Raw genomic sequence first — 13,580 nt, 5'->3', positions numbered from 1 at the left:
TCTTGATGTGACAAGGTTAAACTGATACCAGTGTCAAATCGTTTCTACGAGATATTTATAGAAACCTAAATTGCTTTTCCGTTTCAAAATCGGGAGACGTGAATTCAGCACATTCTTGCAACTGTTGAAACGGGCCGGACATGGAGATGCCGGCGCGAGAGGCGGGACAGACTTCCGGTGTGCGGTTTGTTGGGGCGTCTCTATAGTAACGCGGTGCTGCGGTGCGGACATGGAGCCGCTGCCGGCGACTTTCTATGGGAAAATAGACAAGAAAAACCCCGTCATCTCAGCTTTCGAGAATGAGATCAAAGAATTCATGGGGTTCATGAAGAGAATCAGCCCTTCGGTTAACTGGGATTACGAGTCATACACTAAAGGGTAAGGTTGTTGTTTTTTAACAGCAGTAATAATAATAATAGTAGTAGTAATAATAATAATAATAATAATAATAATAATAATAATAATAATATAGTAAATCACATAAATATAGTTCTCATCTATGTGTCAATTGTGTTTGTTAATTTATTCTGCAGTAGAGTGGGATTGTCTTCTTGCACTACTTCGTTGCTTAATTCTAGCAAACCACACACCCTGATTAAAATACGTTTTTCGGATGTTCTCGTGTTCTCATAGATCAATGATTACAGCACAGTTTAGTGTTAATATGTTTTGCATTTTAATGTTTATTTTTTGCACCAGAACTGTAATTCACTCAAGTATGTCAACCTAGTGGTCTGAGGAGATGACAATTTGTTGTTGCACAAACTGGGGAAGAAAGTCCAGTTATATGTTATGTGTCGTTTTCTCATTTGGGTCAACAGGTCTAAGACTCTTTTTGAAATATGGAACAAATACAAGCCCAGACTCCCCTCTTATTACTATGAAGATAATCTGCTGCTAGTTGCTGATTTTCTGTCCCGTATCAAGGTGGGTATTGGCATGTAAATGTTAATTCTTCACAGGGCATCTGATTCAGAATTCTTTGGGTTTTGAATTCCTCATTGTGTATCGATTCACTTTATTACAAAAGGTACGGTAGAAACATTTGTGTATGTTTTTGTGGTTGTGGCCGTGTTATGGCATAATCCTTTATGAAATCCGTGGGCCCTGGGGCAGGCTGGTATGTGGAATGACCTGTGTGTGCCCTCTCCCCAGCTGCACAGGATGGCTCTCTGGCAGGGCTACAGCCGCTACCTGCTGCAGTTCAGCTCCTTCAACCCTGATGACATCACTGACGTCAACCAGTTCAAGAGCATCTTCTTCCCACAGGGCTTAGAGACAGACAGCGCCAGTAGAACAGTGAGTAGACACACATCTTGGTTGTGAACTCCATTAGCCCGGCCAGACGAAGTGGCTCCCAAAACTACCGATATTTTTAGGTGTTCTGCATTGTTATTAAACTTATGCCTACCCTCTTTTGCCACTATTGCTGACACCTTTCTGTTTTTGCTGTTTCTAAAGTATTTTGGTCTGTAGTTTTGTACCAACTACTCAGGATGCTACCAAAGTGTGATGCTGTCTCTGTCTTAGGTTCATTACCATTTTTGTGGCTTTTTGGGTCATACTGTTGTTGAGTGATAAGAGCAAGAAAAGGCAGATCATTAAGCTGGGGATTCTGTATACCAGAGGTACGGCTGTCATGATTTACAAATGCTGCAGGGTTCTCTCCTTTCTCAGGCTTAGTATCTTGTATCATATAAAGTAATGCTGTTTCCCTTTGCTGGGCTTCAGCACAAACACCATATTCTTCTAGCTTCGTACTTTCAGGAAGTGATTCTGCTAAATCAGCTGGCATAGTTAACTGTATGATTTGACAACAGTTCTGGTCATCTAAGCCATTAGCTCTCCACTGCTTCTGTATTTCACTAGATTGGGATGTGGATCACTACATCACACTTGGGGCCCATGCTTCTGCAATGTCAATGTGTTCTTATCTCTGAACAAGACATTTGATTGTGTTCATGTATGTCCTGGTATTCATAAGGGTGGTTGACTGTCAGCTACCCTTCTTGTACTGTGGGTCAAATGCCCTAATGTATGCTTCTTGATAGCTGCATTGCAGTGTGTCTGGAGTCTGTGTGGGTGACTTGTGACTGTGTCTGCCCAGTTCCGCGCTCTGCAGGGCTACTGTGTGTGCAGTTTCCACTTGGAGTGGGAGAGTGAGCTGCCCCAGACCCAGGCCTCAGTGCAGCGGCTCCTGCGCATCTTGGACTTCCTGAGACTCATCATGCAGGCTGTGCTGCCCCAGGAGAGCCTCTGCTGGCTGCTGTACAATGGTAACAAACTGCCTGGTACCCACAGACACACGGACACTGTGAGAACCAAACACAAACACACACAGACTCTGTGAGACACACACACACACATTGACACTTCCCATCTGTCTAAGTATTGTCAAGGCTTAAGTAAAAATGTATTATAATTTAAAATCATGTTAAACTATTGCTGTTAGAGATGATCACCCAAGATGCCCCCAGATTAAAGGTGTCTGAGTGCAGCCTGCCTTCTCCCTGCAGGCTCAATTTACATCTACACCATCTGTAGACACCTGATGGCACTGGGCCACTCTGCTCAGGTAACCCACTTTCACTTCATCAGCTTTGTGTTTTGTTTATTTGCCTGTAAAAGCGTATTCTTGTTTGACTCCAAGTTATTCTTAGGAAGAAAAATAGGTGTTCTGATCATTGCTGTTATTAAAACATTAAATATTACCAGACTTACTGATATTTGCTACTGATCTGAGAATATTACAATTCCTGCAATAAGAGTAATATGATTTTTAAATATATAATATCGGTGAATTCAATTAATAAATACAAGCATCACTTTTTAGGTTATTCTCAGTGGACAAATAAGTTATTCTGGGTCACTATGTGTAGTGCAGGTGTGTTTTTATAGTATAACTACGCTTAAAGTGGAGATTACTCTCATATGAAAGGTACTATATTGGCAATTCAATGATTGGATATAAGATATCGAATGATTTTCCACACAGGCATTGGAGTACCTGCTGTGGGCCAGTGTGTGTCTGGAGATGTCGGTGCCTCTGCTGACAGTGGGCTATCTGTCCTGGAGGGCCACTCTGTACAGTGCTGTGTGCCAATGTTACTATGACTGCCAGGCTGGGCTACAGGCGGAGGTAAGACTTTGAACAAGTGTTAGGTGTTAAGGCCTGTTTATACTCTGTCAGTGTATCGCAAATCCAGTCAAAATACAGTCATAAGTCATATACAACATAAGAAGAACATAAGAAAGTTTGCAAACGAGAACAGGCCATTTGACCCGTCATGGTCATTTGATGTCCATTAATAACTAAGTGATCCAAGTCTATCCAGTCTATTTTTAAATGTTCCCAACTTTTCAGCTTCAACCACATCGCTGGGGAGTTTATTCTAGATTGTGACAACTCTCTGTGTGGAGAAGTGTCTCCTGTTTTCCATCTTGAATGCCTTGTAGCCCAATTTCCTAATGCATTGGTTCCAATGTGGACCATGACCAGTGGATTCCCCCCTGCTTTGGCCAGTTGCCGGTCTACTAGTTTAGGGAGATCACAAACCTGAGCACCAGGCAGTTAAGATACCATGTGGGTCTCCTTATCACTAGAACACACTGTGTGATCCACACCTCTAAGAATCGAGTCTCCTACTATAACCACCTCCCTGTTCTGGGGGGATGTGGACACCATGGTGCTCTGGTGCTCAACTGCACTCCCATCTCCCTAGGAGCCATCACTGTCCAACTCGGTGTCCAGCAGTTGGGCATTTCTAGCTCTTGGGATGTCTCTAAGGGTTGTGCATGCCCTTGCACTGTAACCCAGAAGTTACACTTTCCTTCTCTAAGGTCTCAACTCTCCTAAGTTTTGCCATGCACACCATCTCTCTAATGGGCTGATTGACTAATTCTTCCATATTTCTAATACGGCGCAGATCAACAAGCTGAGCCTCAAGATCACGGACCTTGATCTCTAGGATTTCAACATGCTGACAATGTTCACAAATGAAATCTTCTTGGAGTTCATCCAGGAAGGCAATCATTCTGCAAACATGACACTGTAGTGGCCACATATGCTTCTAAATTTTGCAAGTTTTTTATTTAATTTAAATTTTTTTTGGGGCTCTTGGTTTCTGTCCCCTGGTCAACAGCTTGACTTTTTTTTGTCACCGAGAAACTGCGCAACAAGAAGTCGCAACGGGGTAGGCAAACCAGGCAATTGCCTGGGGCCCCGAGCTGGAAGGGGCCCCCCCAAAGAAAGCTGATTGCATTGGACCACAGCCAGAGGTGCAGCTTGCGACAAGGCAAACCAAGCATCCACCGCCAGCATCCACCGCCAAAACTCCGTCAGCAAACCCCCCCCGCTCTCACCGGAGAAAACTCCATCAGCAACAGCAGCTTTAAGTACCCTTTTGTCTACCTGCCCCCAGTTCACACCTATCTGGCTATAACTGGATCCATCTGGCACAACTCACTTAACTGAAATCCAGCTAGTCCAGACAACATTAACTTCAATTAAGGCAGTTAAAACAAAATCAGGAATGCTAAGACTGTCTGAAACTAGGAACACAACAAGATGGCTGCCTCTCACCTGTACTGGCCTGTGTCTGTGTATGGCAACTTGTAGATCCTTCTATTATGGCCCTGGGATGAATCCTAATATTCCTTGGCACAGCTTTCATAGTGTTTTCAGGCTGTCTTGTCTCTCCTGCTGCCCCTGTCCTGGCCTCCCCCCTGTGTCCATCTCAACCTGAGTTTTGTTGTTCTGCAGGTGTTTGCGCGGCGATCCCTAGGCAAGGTGAACGAGCTGAGCGAGCTGCAGGAGAGGAGCATGGCCCCACAGAGCCCCAAGGCACGGACAGCGTTCCTAGAAGCCACTGTCAAGGTATGGGGCCATGGAGGCACCAGGAGCGGGGAGTAGACTGAGGATGACTGGCTCTGGAACCTTTAGAGACTTTTTGCAGATTCTCTTAACCTCTTAAGATTCACAGTTTTTCAGACACATACTCATAATCCCATAAACATGTGTGGCATTGTGGATGTTTACCATTCTTCTAACAGTGGCAGGTATTTATATTTTATTTTTCACTTCCTTTCGATAGTGGAAGTTCTGTTTGTTTTTTAATATGCTTCAAAATGTTGTAGAAGGAACCTCTAATGGATCTATGAGAATGAGAATGTAAGCTTCATAGATGGTATGCCCGAGACAATCATTATAGTGTAGGTCCCTAAATGAGGCTCCTCCAACTAAATGTTGACCCTTCATCTTTATGTTGCAGATGGCAGTAATGGTGTTTAAAAGGGCAGTCTACGAACCCCGCAGGAAGCCCAAGGCGCTCTTCCGGCCCAAACAGAAGAGTAACCTAAAGGAGGTGCAGAATGTGAGTAACCCTCTCCTCACACCCCCTCACAACTCCATATGATCTGTGATTTTTGATGACATTATTGTCATTATTACACTCTCTCTATTGACCACTCAGATGCCCTGGCCGCGGACACCCTCTGAGAAGCTCCTGATGGAGATGTTTGATGGCAGCGCAGCGCAGTTCCTCGCCCTGCAGGAGGCACTGTGGGACTCTTCACGCCGGCCGCTGCACACAGGGCCCTCTGAGGAGCACGAGCTGCAGGAGGTGTCTCTGGAACTGCTGTCAGCGGGAATCAGCATCCTGGCAGGTACAGAGTCCGGGACACACGGCAACTCACCGCTCACAGGCAGAACAGTTGTGAAACAGTTGTATAAAACAGTTTGCCCCTGAAGGGTGTTGCATAAAGGACCTGAATGCATGGAAGTCCATACGTTAGTAAAGGGAAATGAGCAGGGTGGCCCGGGTGTCTGTGAGTTGGAGATCAGTGATGCCTGTCCTTGCAGGAGGGGGCGGGTCAGGGGAGCGCAGAGGGCTGGACATGAACCTGCCACAGCCAATCAGTGGGATCCGACTGTCACCCTCCCTCCTACAGCTCGCTGTGTCTGGTGAGTCTGCCTCTCTCTCCTTTTCCAGAGGTGGATTATTATTAAAAAAAATTACATTCCTATAGCAATTCTGCAACTCAGAATAGAATTTCAGGAAGAAAACTTTGGATTTCTATTAAATGGCCTTTTAAATTGTGTTATCTGTTCCTTTAATGGTATACAGACCTAGCAGTAGGTTTAACCCATAAATAATATCCAGAATCTTTATTGACAAGCTGTCAGAGTTGATACACCAATGTACTACACTGATTAATTACCGAACAAATGTACATGCTGATTCTCTCTCCCATGTTTGTGGTTGCAGGTGAGAGTGGGGTGTCAGTGGAGGGGGCTGTCCGCTTTGTTAAGCTGCTTTTCCGCTATGAACAGTGGGAAATGTTCTCCTCGCTTTCTGCCTTACTGCTGCCACTCTTACAGGTGAGCAAAATCACAGATCCACACTGCTTTGGACTCCAATGACTAATGTAAAATGTTATTAAAACAAATATATATATATATATATATATAAAGTACTCATGTATATGCTTTTATGTTGTATGATTAGACCTGCTTTCCGTATAAGGTATCCTATGTGATGCTTTACTTCAATTGTGTTCTCAGGGCCTCAGCGCCCCCGTGTGGAGAACAGCCGAACTGGATTTGAAGTTGCTGGTCGCCATGGAGCCCCTTCTAACGGCACACAGGCACAAACATGCTCCGAGGGAAAGCGTGGTTCTGGGAGAAGGCGTCACGGGTGGGTGTGTGCGAGAGAGACACTGAGTAGCAGAGAGAAAGAAAGAGACCAGACAGAAAATTGTGCAGACAGAGTCGATAGTTGGCTAGCTGACTTAATCGGGTTATTGCAGTCTGGCCCTGTGTGTAATAGTTATGTCGCATTTGGTCCCTCCAACAGAGAGAGAGAGATTGGCAGGCCCTGTGGTGTGGTCCGACGACCTGCTGAACCTGGTGGAAACTCTGTACGCTTGTGTCTGCCTCCCAGAGCAGGTCAGTTCTGCGAGACATGTTTCTCTGCTTTACAGACCTCACATGGCCTTCACAATGTATACCCTGATTTGTACATCATGTATGCATTGATCCTATAAAGCTCTTAGTCTGAGGCAATTCTATAACCATGAATATTGTGATAGATTGATCAGAAAAGCATAAACCACTTCAAGACCCTCTTATTTGTGTTAAGTGCATCTTCTTTAAGTTTCCTTACCAATGGCAATGGAAAGCATCCTTAGAAACACAAATTCTCTCATCAATGCAGTTCATCACACCTGGCAGAACAGAAAATATACAACAAAATATTATTGTGCCATTATAGTGTCTTAACATTGCCCCAACCTCTAGATAGTTGCCCCAACCCCTTGCTGACCGAGTGTGGGGGTATGTGTGTGTGCATGTGTGTTAGCAGGGCCAGCAACCAGACGGGGATTTGGTGCTAGACGTTGTGCTGTTTCTGTGGATGAAGTGCAAGACCGTGTTTCAGAGAGTGCAGGCAGGGTATGCTGATTCCTTCCGCTACCTGCATAAGCTGGACAACCATGAAAAGGTACAGAGTTCACATCCATACCTTATGCTAGTGTTTTTCATCCGTTATCTAAATGTAACATTGTACTATTTTGCTCTTAATGTTTACATATTCAATTAAAAAGCTGTATATATTTAGCTAAATCAGTGAGCCAAGCAGTTTCACAATATTACAATACATTTGAACAGGGAGTTATAATTGTAAAATTAAATTTAAAAAAATAAATCTTTAATTTATATAGAATTGTACAAACAGTTTTTATTCTAACTACTCTCAAAGTAAAAGGCCATGCTTTATATACTACCCCCTTCCCCCCTGTCCCTCTCTCTCTCTCTCTCTCTCTCTCTCTCTCTCTCTCTCTCTCTCTCTCTCTCTCTCTCTGGTTGCCCAGTGGGTGTGTGTCCTATGGCTGCTCAGTGAAGTGGCTCAGGTGTGTAATCTGGGCCAGACTGATCCTGCCACCCTGGCAGAGCTGTCACTGCGTCTGGCTGCAGTGCTGGAGAACAGCGCTGACTCTGCGCTCAAGTCTGGAAGGATGGCAGGTACACTGAGACACACACTTTACCCCCTGCACTGCACTGGCACATGGAGCGCGATGGCATTCTGTTATAGATACTTGATCGATGTTGGGGATAGGCCAAACACGCTGTATACTTGTTTGGGTGGCGTAGAAATTACTTATTTTTGTGGAACTCCATTGTAGTTCTTCAATGCTACTTTGTGTTGTGTACTATCATAAAGCTCACACAAAATACACAGAACAGCTTCCAAATGCTTTTAAATACACATACAATCAAAAGGTGTAAATGGGGAAGGGACAACAGAATTTAATATAAAACTGCTTATAGCAGGTCAGTGTCCTGGGACCTTTCAATCTTCAACATTTCACTTGTTATAGGCCTACAGCAAAATGGGAAATGATCAAGATGTCTAGGTTACATGCCTAATATCTATTCCACATATTGAGTGCACTTGTTGTGCCTTCTGTACCCCTCCCCTGTGTGGTTTTAACCCCTTCACAAGTTGTCACAGTGCTGTACTATATTTCAATGTGCTGCTGTGGAAAGTCGGAGTTGGGATGATATTGCGTGTGTCCTGACAGTGTGTCCCTCTCTTCTGTCCCACAGGGAAAGGGCAGGACAGCAGCGAAGGTGCTCGGCCAGACCCGTCTGAGGGGCTCAATATTCTCAAGGTAGGGTGTGGCAGCTGTGGTCTGTAGCCATTGTACACAAAAATAGTGGAGTTATTAATGTCTGTTTTTATATGTGTGTCTGTCTGTCTCTGTGTGTCTGTGTGTCTATGGGACTGTGGGATTGTGTGTCTATGCATGACAGAGGCCCCCTGTACAGCAGCTCTGGACAGCGTATGAGGTGGTGGACAGGGCCGTGGAGGGCGTGTCCCAGGGCAGGATGGGCGCCATCACTGACATTACACGCCTACAGGTCAGTACACAGCAGGACACCCACACCTCACTGCACACACGCACACACACACGCACATGCACACGCACACACACATTTGGCCATTTCTATGGCTTATACTTATTATGTATCTTTTACAACATACTAATGAGCCGAAAGCTGCATGTGATACAGGTTTGCCCTGTGCAGTCTGACTCTCCCTCCCCTGCCCTGTCCTTTGTGTGTTGTCTGTGTGGGTCCCTGGGCCCAGGACTGTGCTAGGAAGGCATCAGACTGCAGTAGCAGTGCAGTGAGGAGTGTCTGCACCCTGTCGCCCCTGCAGCTCTTCTGCATGGACCTCCACCTTGAGCTTCTCACCGTGCAGCACCGCATCGGCATCAAGCTCTGCAGTGCCTCCCCTGGTCAGTGTGGCCTGGGTCGTGTCAGGGCATAAAACAGCTGCCCCAATGTAAGGGTTATAAAGTAAAACGTATTTCTGTTTCACCTCCAGACACCCAGCCTGCATACAGTAAAAATATCAAGTCAGTGGCATCCTCCATAGCTGTGGACACCTCCTCTCACAATAACAGCGCTGTATCGGGTAAGGCACAGAAACTGGCCCAGCAAGAATGTAGGTTTGCTCTCTAGTATGTCAGTTTATTTGGACTTCTGTTTTAAATAATAAACATGCATGGGAAACTTTTTCTTTTAAAAGCATCTTCTGAGTGAATGCTTTTTTAGGTTATGATGGGACACCCTGTGTTTGTTTCACTGCGGGCAGCGTCCTACATCTGTATACTGTGATAGAATGGTGCCCTCCGCTCATGAAGTCTTTCTGCTCTTGTAGAGGCAGCGCTGCTGGACAGGATCAAGAAAAACAAGATCTCCAGGGCTCTCTTCTTGATGCAGAAGGCCCTGCACTCACCCAGAAAGGACCAACTTTCCTTTGCAAACAAGAAGCTGCTGGAGGTTAGGAAGACATTTTGAAAGTAGTCCTATAAAATGTTACAAATGAGAGGAAGGATGCTGGCCTATCTAGTTATTCAGTGTCCTGCGGCTGTATTTTGTTCCAGCTGAGGTCTCAATTATTAAAATGAACCCTTAATTGAAGTAATAATTTGCTTATATTTGACTTTATAAACCATGTAACTGATACAATGTTGGTTCCTTAATAAGATAATAAGTTCCTTATAGAAATTTTTACTTAACCCTTGCTGTTTAAAATAATTATAAGGCTCTGATTAAAGACATTATTAGTAAAATTAAGGATGTAGTAATTGAGAGCTTTGTTGCAACAAAAACCAGCAGGGTAGTGGGTCCTCCAATGTTGAGAACCACTGGCATAGTCCAAACCAAAACTTTGACCTACTTGGGAATTGCAACTTAAAAATGTATACACCAAATGCACTTTGCTTTATAAGTAGTAGTAGTACCAATTTGTAATTTGTGATTCGCAGGTGGGTCAAAGTTTTGAATTGATCTATAGGCCTATATCTCACAATGGCTTTCCTTCCTCATTGTGGCTACCTGTTTTAGTCATGGCTAATTGTTTTAAGTCAATATCTCCCCTGCCTGTTTGCTGTGTGTGTCTCAGGAAGCCATGTGCTTGATTGAAAAGGCCGAAGTGGAGGAGAAGAAGCTGTTCAATGCCAATAATCTACAAGAGAGGAGGCAGGAGGGGACCAGCAGGGCCACGCCGCCCCCCGTCCTACTGTCCCGCACACAGCACTCGATGACCTTTGTCCCCGTGCCCTTCTCTCCAGCTCAGCAGGTACCACGGCAGTCTATTCCAAAACAGGCCTACCTTTTTCATGACCACTCTTTTTCTCTAACAAATTCGTGTGATACGTCAGGCCAGAGAAAGAGGACATTCTGACTAGTATAATGATGTCATCGAACCTCTTCAGATCCCAATAGCTTTTCTTCCACTTCACGAAACATTAACGGAGAGAGACAATGCTGAGGATGCAGCCAGTAGAAAAGTTCTATAACCATATGTAAACCACTTGTCCTCCCTCTCCCTTTAGTCCAAGGTGTGCTGGTACCATATTTTCGGTCGAGCAGCGACAGGGAGCAACCCGAAGGTGCGCCTGAGCGACTGCCATCTCCCGGGCTGTGGAGAGGAGGTAAAAGTCCGCAAGGGCCTGCTTCCTAAACAAAACAAGCTGGAAAGGGTTTGGGTACAAGAGCACACAACCATCACGTGACAGCTAGTTGATTTTAAAACCCCTCACAGCCGAGATTTGCCTCTACCCTCAGGTTCCTGCTATGGGGGAGTGCGTGCTGCAAGTGACGGGGCTGGAGCCCAATGAAAAGTACATCTTTGCGGTGGCTGCATACGATGCCAATGGCGCAGTCATTGGAGATGCCATTGGAGAGAGCACCAGACCTCTGCTGGCATCCGCTCCCCTCCCTTTACTCACAGCTTGGGCACACCTGGCACAGGTACAGAGACGCGTTTCAGGGCAATTAAATGAACCCCTCAGGTTACTGTCATCAGAAGGCTAAATTGCTTGGACACAGTCAAATCTGAGAATGATTTACTAAGGGGGAAAAAAGCCTCATAGATGATGTAAAGAAGATGAGTGAGTGTGAACTGTGGAGACTGAAGGAGGAGTGTGTTGTGTGTTGCAGGCAGCCTATCAGACCGGCCACTACGCCTTGGCAAAGAGGGCATCCAGAGTGCTGTGGGAACACTTCACCCGCCCTGGCGCTCCCACGTCTGAGGGATTGCCGGAGCCTGGGCCTGGTACAAAGGAGGCACCCACCCAGGCCAGGTGAGAGTAAGGGAAGTGGTGGGTGGTGATGGTAGTACGCTGTCCTTGGCATGTCCTCTTCCCTGCCTTCTTCATCCCATTCAGACACATCGTTAACATTATACCTGATAATCGCACACACAATAATCACAGCAGTCTTCCCCAGCAGGCTGTGCTCGGAGGCAGTGTCCCAGGCCTCCCCTGTCCTCCTCCAGCTCTTCCTCAGCACCATCTTCATGCAGGCAGACATCCACATCCAAGAGGGGGCGCTGTTCTGTGACTCCCTGTGTGACGGGGGCCCGCTCATCTGGGGACAGGTACTGCAGCTACGGACATTTATTTATAGAGACGTGCATCCCTTTATTACTAATACATCTTATTCAATATTGTATGTTAGAATGCATGAATAAATAATTTAAATATTTTAATTTACTAGTAGGAACACATCATTTGTCAGCAAAAAGTAAAACAAACAGCACTGATACCAAAACAATTTATATAAACTTCGGAATTCATAACCTCAATGCTGTAGCATATATATTACAATGAGAACATCAATATATTAATAATAATAATAATAATAATAATAATAATAATAATAATAATAATAATGCAAGGTTGTTCTTAAGCAGCACATTAATTGTCACAGTTTAATGAAAGAAAATGTCCTTTCCGTGAAAGTTTCCCGTTACACTTAAGCATAGACAGTTGGTTAACCCTGTCTGCTGTAAAAGCTTGACATTGTTCAGTAAAACATAAGAAGATGGCCATCAGAAGAAACGCTTCTTTAAGCATCTACAGAATTGGTGACAACTGATGAATAGCCAATCCTTTAGCCTTTCGAATTGGGAAATAACTCTTCAGCTTGAATGCAAACTGATTTTAACCTTTGCACATCTGGCAAGAATTATGTCTTGTATCGCTTGTGTTTTTTTTCTGGTGGTAAATGTTGGTCTGTTGTTGTTGAATTTCAAATTTGTTCTAAAGATAAATAACAGGTTTTTCACAATACATTATACCCTTTGTTGTACAGAATACCAAGTGTATATTGTTGCATGCAATTAAATGCTTATTGATGCTTCTTTTAATACTTCAAATGCTTCAATTACCATTTATAGTAATCGTTATTAGTTTTTAGTTTTCTGTTTAGTCATAGCTCAATTTGTTGATTATTTCATTGTGAATTCAATTACCATAACTGGGGAGGCTTCAGTGGCTTATGAAACCACTGTTTACTGCTGATGTTTAATGTCATTTTTGAGGCCATATCTGTCTGATATGTATTTGACAAGACCCCTGGAGTAGAGGGCCTTAACTGCTAAAATAGTTTGGGTAACAATGTTGTCAATTGGACTGGCTTTGATGTTATCCTACAGCTACAAACCATGGTGTGTCTCTGTGCCCTGCTCTGACAGTTGTCTCGCCTGGCTGAGTGTGAGCGGGTGTTGGTAGCTCTGGACCTGGCCCTGTGGTTGAATGACAACAGCGCCGCTCTGCAGGCTGTGGTGGAGTGTTACGGGCTGCTGGCTCCGATCATCTACCACAGGATCCCCTCTGAAGCTGTGATACAGGTACAGCTCACCTGCTCTGTTCACAGGCCTGTATATGAAATACAGCAGCTCTTCCCTTAAAGGGGAACTAGCGTTGTTCCTAAAATTATCTGTTTTATGCACTTTTACCTGTTGCTATATTGTATAAGTAAGATGTATAGCAATCTTTCAGTTCAATTCTATCATATAAGCAACTGTGTGGGTTGCAGGTGCTGTTGAAATGCCTGGCAGTGCTGCAGGAGATTCCCGTTGCGTTCAGACAGAAGCGCCCAGCAAGCGCCGCAGAGTCACTGCAGCACATGGTGGCCTGTATCTCTTACTACCTGGCCAAGGTAGGCTGTCGCTCTCTGACCCCTCTCCTCTCTGTGTGCCTCAATCCAGTGATGTCAGTGGTGT

At 44.8% G+C, this 13,580-nt stretch overlaps 1 protein-coding gene across 2 annotated transcripts in view; it reads left to right on the top strand.

The window, feature by feature from the left end:
• Positions 1–198: 198 nt before the first annotated feature.
• The window catches only part of cfap54 (cilia and flagella associated 54), a 32,671-nt gene continuing 19,289 nt past the window's right edge, over positions 199–13,580 (top strand). The window contains exons 1-27 of one of the 2 annotated variants that reach the window (XM_066705336.1): positions 199–378; positions 822–927; positions 1,156–1,299; positions 2,108–2,276; positions 2,517–2,575; positions 2,996–3,139; positions 4,763–4,876; positions 5,271–5,372; positions 5,472–5,664; positions 5,861–5,962; positions 6,267–6,379; positions 6,563–6,695; positions 6,855–6,946; positions 7,362–7,499; positions 7,870–8,020; positions 8,606–8,670; positions 8,813–8,920; positions 9,150–9,300; positions 9,390–9,479; positions 9,726–9,847; positions 10,473–10,649; positions 10,906–11,004; positions 11,138–11,323; positions 11,513–11,655; positions 11,801–11,951; positions 13,050–13,205; positions 13,394–13,516. In XM_066705336.1, the coding sequence (XP_066561433.1) occupies positions 230–378; positions 822–927; positions 1,156–1,299; positions 2,108–2,276; positions 2,517–2,575; positions 2,996–3,139; positions 4,763–4,876; positions 5,271–5,372; positions 5,472–5,664; positions 5,861–5,962; positions 6,267–6,379; positions 6,563–6,695; positions 6,855–6,946; positions 7,362–7,499; positions 7,870–8,020; positions 8,606–8,670; positions 8,813–8,920; positions 9,150–9,300; positions 9,390–9,479; positions 9,726–9,847; positions 10,473–10,649; positions 10,906–11,004; positions 11,138–11,323; positions 11,513–11,655; positions 11,801–11,951; positions 13,050–13,205; positions 13,394–13,516 (3,480 nt within the window). In that variant the 5' untranslated portion in view covers positions 199–229. The remainder of the gene's footprint in view (positions 379–821; positions 928–1,155; positions 1,300–2,107; positions 2,277–2,516; positions 2,576–2,995; positions 3,140–4,762; positions 4,877–5,270; positions 5,373–5,471; positions 5,665–5,860; positions 5,963–6,266; positions 6,380–6,562; positions 6,696–6,854; positions 6,947–7,361; positions 7,500–7,869; positions 8,021–8,605; positions 8,671–8,812; positions 8,921–9,149; positions 9,301–9,389; positions 9,480–9,725; positions 9,848–10,472; positions 10,650–10,905; positions 11,005–11,137; positions 11,324–11,512; positions 11,656–11,800; positions 11,952–13,049; positions 13,206–13,393; positions 13,517–13,580) is intronic. The other variant, XM_066705335.1, reaches the window with a different exon arrangement.

Source organism: Amia ocellicauda, chromosome 5 (assembly GCF_036373705.1).
Source record: "Amia ocellicauda isolate fAmiCal2 chromosome 5, fAmiCal2.hap1, whole genome shotgun sequence".
NCBI lineage: Eukaryota > Metazoa > Chordata > Actinopteri > Amiiformes > Amiidae > Amia > Amia ocellicauda.
This window is presented reverse-complemented; position numbering and strand designations above follow the sequence as displayed.